General features: G+C 51.0%; 1 protein-coding gene across 22 annotated transcripts in view; it reads right to left on the reverse strand.

Moving 5' to 3' along the window:
- The window catches only part of PARD3 (par-3 family cell polarity regulator), a 527701-nt gene that overhangs the window by 162593 nt on the left and 351626 nt on the right, over positions 1 to 13482 (reverse strand). For 3 of the 22 annotated variants that reach the window (XM_084756607.1, XM_084756606.1, XM_084756605.1), the window contains exon 21: positions 11951 to 12298. The exons of the other annotated variants lie outside the window; for them this stretch is intronic. In XM_084756607.1, the coding sequence (XP_084612733.1) occupies positions 12268 to 12298 (31 nt within the window). In that variant the 3' untranslated portion in view covers positions 11951 to 12267. Of the gene's footprint in view, positions 1 to 11950; positions 12299 to 13482 lie in introns of those variants that run through there. 22 annotated transcript variants of the gene reach the window in all.

Here is a 13482-nt window from a genome sequence, read left to right on the forward strand (position 1 = left end):
GCACTTGCCTGGAATGTTAGAGGCCCAGTCCCATGTGCAGCACGGCATATAACCAGGCATGCTGGTGCAGTGGAGGCGGGAGGGCCAGGAGTTCAAGGCCACTGTCAACTACACAGCGAATCCTAGACTACTCTATGCTAAGGAAACCCTGGTTTTTTGTTTTTGTTTTTTAATCCAAATAACTACATCAGTATCACAATTATAGTAATAAAATATGTATCCGGGATGGTTGGATGAAAAGGAGGTTAGACAGGTAAATGCTAACCCTGGCTTGTTCAAAGCCACTTATTTAGATTGCTGCCACGGCTGCAGAAATATCATCATGGAAGCAGGCCTCTTCGCATGTGCTCCGAAGAGGAGCGCCCTTCTCAGCAACCTCCCCGCATACATCCCATATTCAGGTCACACACCTGAAGGTCTCGCCCACAGTTCTCGGCAAGGAATTTCCCCATAAATAGCCAATGCCACCATGGACTGACAAAGGCTTTCGTTCCCCCACCCCACCCCACCCCCCGTTGCTGCTGATGTAGTTTGGGTCACCCCTAGTTTTGAGGCAAGACATCCCCGTTGGTCTCGGAACCCACTGAGCTTTCTCCGTAGCCTCTTGGCGTCCATCACCCACGGGGCTAGAAGAATGGAGAAGCTTCTCGGGGAAGAAAGGCCTTTTCACGCTTACTTGCGCTACATGGAAATGGTAGAAATGCCACTTACAGGGGCATTGCTTCTTAGAGAACTCACACATGTAGGACGGGGGCGGGGGCGGCGGCTCGCTGGTTAAGAGCCCTCACCGCTCTTTTCGGAAGACCTGAGTTCAGTTCTCACCAGATTGCAACTACCTGCAATCCTAGCTCTGGAGGATCAGATGCCCTCTTTTTCACTTGCCATAACCCCTACCATGAATAAGAAAAATATTAAAATTGGATCTAAAATAAAGAATTGCAAAGTTAACTCTCAATAAAAAAATATGGCTAGACGAGGTGTGGGTTTTTGTTTGCTTTGCTTTGCTTTGCTTTTCTGTCTAAATGACAGGGCTCTACACTGAAAGGAAAAGAATAGGACTCTGGGAATAAAAGATATTGAGATCACAGGTGAAGCCATGGTAGATGGTAGTACATTGTAAGAGATTTTCATATGAATAAACTTATGTAAGTGGCCTGGGAGAAGGCTCTGTTGATAAAGCGCCTGCCAAGCATCCTCAAAGCCTGATGTTTGGCGCCAAGCACTGCAAAAGAGAAAGAGGAAGAAAAGGAAGGAGACAGGTAGAAAGGTCAAGGGAGGGAGGGAGGGAGGGAGGGAGGGGGAGAGACAGAATAAATAAAGCTAGTGCTTTGATGTCGCCTGCTGTGTTTTGGTTTTTTGTTTTTTTTCCTTAGTACCTTTCTCAGTGGGTAAATACGAGGGAAGGTTAGTGACAGGTGCTGATTTTGACTCTCACCCAGGAGGCCTCTGGGAAGGCTATGTGCGGATGGCACCAGCATCCAGCAAGCATGAGAGAACTCCTCTCTCTGCTCAGGAAGACAAACCACAGTAAGCAAGATGTGTGCTCACTTGCTGCTCCTGCAGACTGTTGTTTGGGAATTCTATACTTAAGAACGAGCATCTCACAGCCTGAATCCTATAATCTGGCTACTGCAGCTATTCCTGGGATGACTGGCTTGAGATCCTGCCTCAAAAACAAACAACAGACAAAGCGAGTTAATAGAAACATAGGGACAGCAGCAACGGCCAACGTCTACCCAACCTCTGATCAGAAACAGGAACTGGTCTGTGCTCCTGCGCCGTCTGCGTGGCTGCCATACTTGATGCCTGAGGAAACCAGTGCCCAGAGACTGGTGTGCAACACTAAGTACTGGGGTGGGATTCCTCCACACACTCTACCTTCCACTGCTTCTGTGTATCTATCGTGACCCGGTAGCATCAAAGGGGAATGCACTTTGGGTACCACCTGTGTGGCATACACAGTGGGCAGCGAAGCTGAGCGTTTTTGACACTAAGGATGATGGTGAAAACACTAGAATCCCACCGAAGCAAAACACTCTAGCTCTAAAGCCATTTTCTGAATCTAGACGGACTTGCCAGCTGAGGCTAGACCCTTCAGCTCTAAGTTCCCTTTCACACAGCCCAGCGGGTGGAACCCACTGCTCAGGAGGCCAGCACGGGAGTGGCCCCGTTGTAAATGTTGCTGGAAGTGAGAAACCTGCGGCTGTATCTCGCAGTTATTAAAGCGATCCTGGACACTGGGCACAGGCTTACGAAAAGAACCACACTCACCTGATCCTCACTATAAACCATTAGAGTGAAATGCTTAGTGTTTCTTTGACTGCACAGTGACTTTTCCCAGCAGGACCAGATTTTATGTAGATGCCTCTATCTGGTGTGTTCATTTCCAAGTCATCTTAACAGTACAGCTAGCAGGGTGGGATGGAAGTGGAGCTTGGATGGAAGGCACTTCCTTGATCGGCAGCCTCCTGTGTGGGGCACTGACATTAAGCGCCAGGAACTTGGGAGCAGTGCTAGGTCAGGCCACACCAGCCTTGGGGTGAGCTTCAGCAGCACCTGACCAGTTACCAAGCAGCAGTAGGAGTTAATCTTTAACTGGGAAGTCATCAGGAAGTGCTGCTGACAGGAAGCACTTGGTTTGGCTGCTCACTTGCAAGGGAAGGCAGGTGACCAGGACGGCTCGGTGGCTGCTGGGTGCGCCTGAGTACAGGACAACCTCTACTTTGCCACTGTGCTCCCAGCGACGTCTGGGAGATGCTGTGATGTCCAGGGAAACGTCCCGGGAGACCATCCAGGGGTGAGGATGTGCCCCTGCTGCTGAGGGGGCTTTCTATCCTCAGCTCTGAACAGAACCAGGTACATTGGCTGGCTCACGCCTGTAACCCCAGTCTGCGGGAGGTAGAGGCAGCAAGGCTCACAAGGTCTGAGTCCTAGGTCTGAGTCTCAGAGCAGCTAGTTACAGGGGCCCTGCCTAAACCTAACAAACAACAGAACAAGCAGGACAATTAATTTCAGTCCACTCAGCACCTGTCGTGGTTTTTCTTATAAGTAACTATGTCAGAATCAACCAACTCTCTGAGAGAGACAGGTGACATCATCTTTGAGATTACAAACAGGAAAAAGGCTTTGGGCATGTGCTCCTGTGGTACTGAGTGCCTGCCAGGTGCATGGCCATTCCTGAACAGAACTGAGCCTAAAGTAAAATTCAGGAGGTTTAAAAGTTCACCTTGAGATATGGGAGACATCAGTTATGAGAGTGGGAGAGTGCTAAGGGTTGTGGCTGGACACAGAACCAGGACCTCACACGTGCCGGAGAAATGCTCCCGCACTGAGCCACAGAGGCCTGGACCCTGAAGGCCAGGCTGGAAGACTCCGGGGAGAGCCAAAGCAGGAGACGTGCTGAGGCCAGCATCCTGTCCAGGGGCGGAGCCTGGGAGGAGCACCATGCTCTTCTGCAGAGTCAGCATCAGGTGAGCAGAGACAGCCAGCCAAGGTAGAATTAGCCTGGGACGAGGAGGAGGAGGAGTGCGACAGGCTCTGAGCAGGCCAGGATGACTGCACACGCTCATCAACAGCAGAGCAGAGAGCAGGCAGAGGTGGAGAACGAGCTGTCTGAGGTGCACGTAAGGAATGGGGGAATGTGGCTGGAGCCAGGGCACCGAGGGGCTCTTTTGAACAGTGGGAGGGAAATGTGCAGGCTGTGCTTACGGTCAGTGTTGGCGCAGGGACTCTACCACCTGAAGCACAGCCACTCAGGAGACGAGGTATGCACAGGTGACAATGTTCATTTTGGTAGCAGCAAGATGCTTAAGATCAACTCTGGAGGCTGGGGCTGGGGAAGTGGAGCCAAATAGCAGGGTGTTTGCCTGACAACACCCTGGGGCCCTGGGTTCTATCCCAGGGACCGATAAGAAAGAAAAGGGTAGGGTGGGGGAGGAAAGAAAAATAATAGGGAGGGAAAACACACACACACACACACACACACACACACACACACACACACACACACACACACACAAACAGGGAGGCACAGAGAGAATAGCAGTACAGAAACCAGGCAGAAAGGAAACTAAAGTCAGGACCAAAGGGCACAGACTTCCGCATTTCAGAGCCAGCAACAGAAATGTGTGCTTTTGGCAGCACACACAATTGCAGCGTGTGGCGTGGAGGTGGACTTCACAGGAGCTGTAGCCCATGCACAGGTCAGGCGACACGGTCCCCAGAGGAGACAAAAAAGGCCAGGCAGCTTGGCACCTGGCTCCAAGAATCTAGCCCCGGGGTAGAATGCTGGATTTCAGTGCACACCACCCCACTTCAGAGTGTGAGCTGGCAGGTAAACTCGATGCATTGAGCCTGGGGGTTGTTAGTCCCTCTGTCTGTAAAATACAGCTAAAAATAGTACCTTCCAGGGTTGTGGTGAGGATTAAACAGGTTAAAGAAAATAATGCTCTCAGCAGCTGTGCACCGGCTTCAGCACGCAATAATGACAGGTAAATGCCAGCTGCAGCATGCTGCCCAAGGAACGCAAAGACGCTGTGGCCCGCCTGTGCGTCTCAAAGCTGGAAACAGGGACCCAGGAGTGATGACAATGGTGCCAAACGGTAACATGGCGAGAGGGAGGAAACAGAGCAAGGACGGGTGTTCTACACTCAACTCGGCCCACCTCAGCCTTCTGTTACTACGTGTACCCAGAATATAAACTTGCCTTTCTTTTCTTGAGATAAGCTCTCCACGGGGTCTCGTGCAGCATAGGATGACCTTGAATTTCCAACCCCTCTGCCTTCGCTCCCTTGGTAATGGGACGGCAGGTGCACCACCATGCTCCACACACGTAGTGTGGGCCCACAGAGCCCTACCCCTGGAGCCCCTTAGTTTTCTTTTTAAAAGACTGAAAATAGTTTTACATAAGGAGAGAGAAGGGTAGGCAGGGAGTCTGGGGGCGGGGAACGGTTAATTACAATATAAGTATCATAAATATTATGGAAGGAGGGACTCAGGAGGTGTGGCTGTCACCACCCTGTCAAACCACACCTCATTTAAGAGTGCCTGAAGATGCTGGGCTGCAGGAGTGGGCCGGGTCCCAGCTGTGTTCACACAGCAGCAGCACACGCATTCCAGGTTGGCCTGCGGGAGACTGTGACAGCCCCAGAGCGCCCCCTGTCGTGGTGGCCTGTGTGCCTGCATGCGGGAGCTGCCACACACGCAGAGGCCTGATGCTGACATACGCCTCAGTGGCTACTCACACCCTTTGGAGCAAGGGTTCTTTTTTAAGGGAAGGCTCCTACCCCATCTCCTGAACTCTGATGCTTTGAATCTTAGGAAGAGCCTCACATGGCAACTGTGGCATTAACATCAAGCTTGAAGCCATCACCTCTAGAGCATGCAGCCCTCTGGGGAGCTGTGAACAGCCCACGGGGTAGTGAGCACAGCGAGGATACCTTATGTGCAAGGCTGCTACAGTGGAGAACGTGTCTATCATCACACGTGATAGACCTACAGAGTGTTGGAGGAACGCCCAGTAGGATGTCCGCTCAGTGCCAGGATGCATACGTACAAGGCAGATGCGGACGGCGGGATCCTCTTCCAAAGGGGACACTGGCATTGCCACAGACTGCACAGGATGTCCAGGTCGCCTTTCCACTGCTTACTAAACAGGTCTGTGGTTTGCTCAACACTTGCTGCCACTGACCGTGTTACTGAGTGAGGGAGAAGGGCGGAGGCTTCCAAGAAGTAGCCAGGAACCCTGGCCAGGGAAAGGGAGACATGGCAGAGGGAATTCTGGAAAGCCAGCCAAAGGGAGGTGCTCCCAAAGCCATCATCCTGCAGGCAAGGAGTGCCTGGTCACACAGACCAGCTCAGGAATGCAGTGGGGAGTGCCATCCCGCTCAGTGTGATGTGCACTGGGATTCTGATGCTAGTGACTCCATGATCCTGCCACCTCCTGGCTCTGTAATGTCCTGCTTACAAGGCCGCCCTTTACGGCTTAGGGTGTAAAACTCCACTTAGAGTTAATGGTCCAGGAACCAGGAGTATGTTTATTCTGGCTTTCTGGCCAATGTTTGAGGGCTGCTCTGAGGTGATGTTATGGCCAAGCACTCTTGACAGCCCCAGAGAGCCAGGTGGAGCTACCCTGAGAGCCGTGGAGCAGGCCTTAGGCACAGAGGCGGAAGTCAAGGATGAGTTATTCACAGTTGGCTTCTGTGCACCAGTCTGCCAAGGATACAGTAGCCAAGAAGCTAACGTTCCTCGTCATTGTCAACTCTAACCCAAGGAAAAAGGTAGCTGCCACAGGCCATAGCCAGTGAAAAGGAGAAAAGAGAGACAAAAGGAAATGTGGCAGGAAGAGCCAAGGTGGCAGAGAGTGCAGTTTGCAGTTTTGGATCCACCACCCTGAAAAGGAAGAATACCACAGATCTAAGAGTGAAGGCACAGCGTGTGCGTGCATGTGTGTGTGTGTATGTGTGTGTTAGTATGTATGTTAATGTGTGTGTATGTGTATATGTGGTGTTTGTGTGGTGTGGTATGTATGTGTGTGTGAGCAGAGTGTGTGTGTGGTGTAAGTTTGTGTGTGCAGTGTATGTGTATGCAGAGTATGCAGGGTGTGCATGTGTACAGGTGTGTATGCGTGTGTGCACTGTGTATCTGTGGTGTATGTATGTGAGTGCAGTATGTGTAAGCAGAGTGTGCAGGGTGTGTGTGTGTATGTGTGTGTATGCTGAGTGTGTGTGTATGTGGTGTATGTGTAGGGTGTGTGTGTATGTGTGTGTATGTGTGTGTATGCTGAGTGTGTGTGTATGTGGTGTATGTGTAGGGTGTGTGTGTATGTGTGTGCAGTATGTGTGTGTGTGTGGTGTATGTATGTGTGTGTACTGTATGTGCAGGCAGAGTGTGCAGGGTATGCATGTATGTGTGTGTGTGTGTTTGTGTGGAGGGAGGCGGGAACTCTTAGGATAGTCCAGGTACAAAGACAGAAAGGGCAGGTTCTGATGACTAGGTGATGTCAGAGAACAGGGAGCCAGCAGCGGATGGCAGTCAGGGAAGCAAAGGAGGAAACCAGGGCAGCAGCAGGGCCAGGCAGCACCTCTAGGGCCTGTGACCAAGGCTTTCACTTGGAACTGGGTGATGCAGAAAGCCACGGGGGTGCTGAACAGAGAGGGCCTCACTTCAGCTGCTGACTTCCAGGTGCAATGGGCATATTGACCAACTGCTGTCCAAACCAGGAAGGGCACAGGCTGCAGGCATGGCCCAAGAGATCACAGGTACCCTGGTCTTCTACCTGCACTCCCCAGTCAGCTCCAAGGGTTGCCACATATGCAGCTGCACCCTCCGTTGCTGACTCTGATGGTGGACAGGCTGCCTTCTGTGGTCACAGTGGAACCGACGATGGCAGTGACTCCTCAGCGTTAACAAACTGGGGCTGGAACAGGCTTCGACATCTTCCCAAGCCTGGGGTTTGATTAAGGACTGTTCCAAGGCTATGGACCTAAGCAAGAGGAGAAGAGAGCCATGCAGAGAAGAGGAAGGGGCAGACACACAGCGCTGGGGCCGGACAGAGACCACACAGCCAAGTATCAACGTCAAAGAGGACACTGTCCACCCAGAGCTCAAAGGGGATGCTCTAGCAAGAGGCCCCAACTTGGAAGCAGTCTTTTTGGCCTGAGAACATGAAGGCTCTGCTCCAGATATTCCCAGCTCTCTGTGCTACTGGAAGAAGAAGAAGAAGAAGAAGAAGAAGAAGAAGAAGAAGAAGAAGAAGAAGAAGAAGAAGAAGAAGAAGAAGAAGAAGAAGACAATACAGAGAAGGGGAGAAAGGACAGGTCCTGCAGGCCCAGAACTGGAGGACACAGAACTAAATGACGCGGGGCTAGGAAGGAGCAGGCAGCAAGCAGATGGGCCCAGCACAGGCTAGGGGGAGAGAGAGCAACAGTGGAAGCTCAGAATGGAGACTGTGGGAGCGTTTGGCAGAGCAGGGTCAGATAGAGACAGAGTGGAAGTGTCGAGGGGGAAATGGAAGGGATCTGGAATGTGGTTCACCCAGGAGGAGGTCCGACAAGAACAGGCTCCGGGCTCCACCCAGCATCACATAAACCAGGCGTGGCGGCGCACACCTGTCATCCCAGCACTCGGGAGGTGGAGGGAGGAGGATCAGATATTCAAGGGCACTCTTGGCCACACAGGGAATTGGAGTCCAGCGTGGTCTACATAAGACTGGAAATGGAGACAGCGAAGAGTTTGCTGTGAAGAGAAGGAAAAAGCAGCAAGGAGTTGTAAGAGAAGGAAAAAGCAGCAAGGAGTTGTAAGAGGTGGGGGGGGGGGGGAACAGCTGAGGGGTTTTTCTCTCCAGAATGGGAGACAGTAGCAGGGTGCTGCCTCACAGTGTGGATGCTCAGCCAGGGAAGACAAGATGCAGGGTGGTTGGTGGAGAGGGCCCGAGCACACCAACAAGGACCAGAGTGGCCCTAGGATGCTCACACCACTGAAACCACGAACAGGGCCCCAGAAGAAAGCAGAAACTCAAGCACGGAGGCCGAGAGCGGATGGTCAATCCCTCCTTTTGTTTCTAAATGAGCTACGGCTAAACATGCATCAGAAGAAAGCTATGCCCTGTTCGGTCGCGCAGGACGCCAGGCTTCTAGACACTTCCTTGACGGTCCTTCAAGAGGACAAAACAGGGGCTTTATATGACAATTCGTGGCTTGAAGAAAACACATTTTGGGATAAGGTCTACTGGATCTATCACATGAAATGTAAACAACACAGGCCCTCCGATGGCACAGAGAAAAACGCCACGCGGAAGGCCGCAGAGCCTGTCTCTGGTACACCTTTCAGTGGTGTGACAGCATTTATTTACCCCGCATTATTAGTAAGTAATTAGTCACTAGCCTCCAATTTTCACATCAATCGCAGGGAAAAAAAAAAGATTCCATTTTCTACAGAGTCTAGGGTTGAAACTGACTTAGCATCTCAGAGCGGTCAAAAAAAAAAAATCCTTAAAAAAAAAAAACAACTAACAACACAGTTTGCTTTGTGGAGATGATAAAGCAGGTGCCGCCCTCCTCCTGCGGACAGTCTGTGTTCACACTGTCGGTCAGTCTGTAGAGGACAGCGGCTGCCAGCCCCGCGCCATCTCAACTCTACGCACAGGCAGCTTTGGAGGCCTCTGCCTGTTGGGAGTTAGGGGGCTCCGTTTAAATGAGAAAGATACTGGAAAATCTGGATCAGTGGCCTCAACTTATCGTTGCTAACAGGTCAGTCGGACACTTACTTTCCAGGGTTAAGAAACTGGAAACCCTCTTCTGGTTTGAATTAAAAGCTAAGTCACCCTTGGGATTTTACAGATTCAGAGCTTAGTTCAAGGAAACCTCCCAGGTTTGGGCAATTATAAAAGAAAGCTATTCTCTGTCGTGGGAACAATAAAAACAAACAAGAAAAAAAAAAAAACAAAGAAAAATGTGTCTTTTCTAGTTCTTTGCATTTCAATGCATCACTTTGTGTTCTGTTTATGGAGGTTGTTTTTGTAAATGTTTTATTTATTTATTTATTTTATTTTTTTGAGGCAGGGCATCACACACCCAGTGAGCTGGATTTGAACTCATTATGTAGGTGCAACTGACCTTTGACTTCTGCTCTTCCTGCCTGTAACACCTGATCCCAGGATTACAGGCGTGCACCACCACGCCCCCTTTATGAAGTACTCAGGGCTTTGATATGCTTGGCAGGCCCCCTACCCCTGAGCTACACACACCCCAGCCCTGCATGTTTTAACTGCAGGCCTTAAGTCTCCAGAAGAACCACAGTCCACTATCTAACACCATCAAAGTGAAACTGGTCCCTTTAACCCCCAGGGCAATTAAGGCTGGGCCCTAAAGCACCAGGCATCTCTGGTTTTTCAATGGCAAAAAGACCTGACTAGCTGCCTCCTCAAGGCCCAGGCGAAGGTCTTCCCGGGCGAGTTGGGGGCTGTACACTTGCACAGAAGCAGGGAGGAGTCAAGGCATTTCCCACCCCACCCCGCAAACCAACTGTAGGCCAGCCTTTACCACAGGGCTTCCATCTTTATGCTTCTGTCTCATCAGAACACGCAACCCTGACATTCTCAGGGAGTGGGAGCAAGGTGTGTATCTGAGCCTTCCAGGAGCATGGGCAATGGAGGGATGGAGAGTGGCAGCTTTTTATGGGGTGGCCAGCTTCACCCTAAACAGAAGACATCTGGGCTCTGCCCCATGGGCACAGAATACTGAGCCCAGCTCCCCTCTCCATTCCCCCATCCCCCACTGTCCTACAGGAAGTGCATCCACTTCGAAGCACTGCCAATTTTGCCACCCTAGAAACTCTTTTTTTAAACTGCTTTTTTGTCTGGACCCGTAGCCTAAGGGTCTGACCCTTGCCAAGAGCCCTATTCATCCCCAACCATCTGGTTACTGATCTTGCAACTTGCATTTCTTCCCAGGTAGGGAGATGACTTCCATTGACACCTGTTAACTCAGCCTTGCTCCCTGACCCAGATAGGGAGATGACTGCCATTCACACCCATTAACCCAGCCCTGCTCCTTGACCCAGATAGGGAGATGACTGCCATTCACACCCATTATTAACCCAGCCCTGCTCCCTGACCCAGATAGGGAGATGACTGCCATTCACACCTGTTAACCCAGCCCTGCTCCTTGACCCAGATAGGGAGATGACTGCCATTCATACCCATTATTAACCCAGCCCTGCTCCCTGACCCAGCTAGGGAGATGTCTGCCATTCACACCCATTAACCCAGCCCTGCTCCCTGACCCAGATAGGGAGATGTCTGCCATTCACACCCATTAACCCAGCCCTGCTCCCTGACCCAGATAGGGAGATGTCTGCCATTCACACCCATTAACCCAGCCCTGCTCCCTGACCCAGATAGGGAGATGTCTGTCATTCACACCCATTAACCCAGCCCTGCTCCCTGACCCAGGTAGGGAGATGACTGCCATTCACACCTGTTAACCCAGCCCTGCTCCCTGACCCAGATAGGGAGATGACTGCCTTTCATACCCATTAACCCAGCCCTGCTCCTTGACCCAGGTAGGGAGATGACTGCCATTCACACCTGTTAACCCAGCCCTGCTCCCTGACCCAGATAGGGAGATGACTTCCATTCACACCTGTTAACCCAGCCCTGCTCCTTGACCCAGATAGGGAGGTGTCTGCCATTCACACCCATTAACCCAGCCCTGCTCCTTGACCCAGGTAGGGAGATGACTGCCATTCACACCTGTTAACTCAGCCCTGCTCCCTGACCCAGATAGGGAGATGACTGCCATTCACACCCATTAACCCAGCCCTGCTCCCTGACCCAGATAAGGAGATGTCTGCCATTCACACCCATTAACCCAGCCCTGCTCTCTGACCCAGATAGGGAGATGACTGCCATTCACACCCATTAACCCAGCCCTGCTCCCTGACCCAGATAGGGAGATGACTGCCATTCACACCCATTAACCCAGCCCTGCTCCCTGACCCAGATAGGGAGATGACTGCCATTCACACCTGTTAACCCAGCCCTGCTCCCTGACCCAGGTAGGGAGATGTCTGCCATTCACACCCATTAACCCAGCCCTGCTCCTTGACGCAGATAGGGAGATGACTGCCATTCACACCTGTTAACCCAGCCCTGCTCCCTGACCCATTCCAGTGTTCCCCCTTGTTGCCAAACTATGTGGGAGACCAAACTGGAGCTCCACTGCTGCACTTCATTTTGGAAGCAGTGTCTCAATCGTAGCTGCTCATCCACTAAGAAAAGCGGATTAAAAAAAAAAAACCTGAGAGAAAACCCCCACATCCTTGTCTTCTGAAACAATTTAAGCCCAAAGCATGAAATCAATATCAAAAATTCCAAACTGACTAAAACAAAAATCACTATATATCATCCAAACTGATGGCATAAACAAAACTCGTCAACAGCCATTAAGAATTCATTGAAAGTAAATTTATTGTTTGGATTTTTTAAAAAAAGCTTCTTTGAGACACATTTCATGTATCCCAGGCTGGCCTCGAACTCACTATGTAGTGGAGGACGACCTTGAACTTCTGATCCTCCTGCCTCCATGTCCCAAACGCTGGGATTACAAGCCTGGGCCACCACGCCCAGTGTAGGGCGCTGGGGACTGAGCCCGGGGCTTTGTGCACATAAGGCGGGCACTCTAGAGTGAGCTGCAGCCCAGCCAGCATGCTTTTAAAAAGCAGCTGTGCAACGTGTGCTGCTCAAGACAGTTTGAGTCTGTTTGATGTTCATCTCTTCTCCGGCTTCGGTTTGGCCAGGCTGGGTGAGAAACACGTACAGACAAGGTTAGTAAGCACAGCGAGGGAGCTGCCACATGCATTTGCCATTCCCCGAAGAGCCCAAGCCCGGTCGTTGGCACCATTCGGATGAGGTTTGCGATCTGACATTGTGACCCTAGGTGATGGTTTTCTAAAGAGCAACCTCTAGCAGTGTATCTGATATTATCAAGCAACGCCTCAAACCGGTGACCTGTGTTCTCTTCCAGACCCTGGTCAGGTGGTGTCACCACTTCTGGGTGCTTATTTTAACTGTAAGTGGAGGATTCAATTTCAGTAAGATTGCAGCAGTAGAGAGATGGCCCAGTGAATAAGGTGCCTGCTGCCAATCCTCGTGACCTCAGCTACACCCCCAGGACTCACATGGAGAGAAATGACGCTCACACGCTATCCTCTGATCTCCAGGCATGTGCCAGTGCATGCATGCCCACCCACACCTGCACTTACAAAATAAATAAATTGTAAACAAAGAGTGAAATGTTACTTTTGCTATTCTTTCCCAGTGATAGCTGTTCACTGCTCTAAATCTCAGCTGGGCATGGTGGTGTACACCTGCCATCTCAGCACTGGACAGGAAGAAGCAGGACGCAGAGCTGAGTTGCAAGTTCAAGGCCAACCTGGGCCTCGTAACAAGGTCCTGTCTTAGAAAACAAACAAGGGTGGCAAAGCTCCCTCTGTGTAAGCTAGGCAGCTGTGTAAAGATCTGGGCTTGGCTGCATAAGCCAACAATCCCAGAGCTGGGAAGGAGAGAAATGTGGATCTCAGGGCTTGTCAGCCAGTCTGCCTGAAACAGCTCCTGGTCCCGGTGACAGACCCTCCTGTCTCAATATGGAAAATGAGACAACAGTGTAAAGAAGCTACTGAAGAAGACACTCAATGCTGACCTTTTGGTTCTATACACACACACATACACACACACACATACACACACACACACACACACACATACACACACACACAGACACACACCGAGATACACACACACACACACACACTCACCTCCACACACATACAAACTCATACACACACTCTCACACACAGACACACACACATAGACACACACACATACACACACTCCCCTCACGAATATACCCACCAAAACCTACCTACATGCCCATGCAAAACAGAGAGACAGTCGAACAAACAAATAAAACAAACAAACATAAT

This window comes from Acomys minous, assembly GCF_964271855.1.
Source record: "Acomys minous genome assembly, chromosome: 14".
In the NCBI taxonomy this organism is placed as follows: domain Eukaryota; kingdom Metazoa; phylum Chordata; class Mammalia; order Rodentia; family Muridae; genus Acomys; species Acomys minous.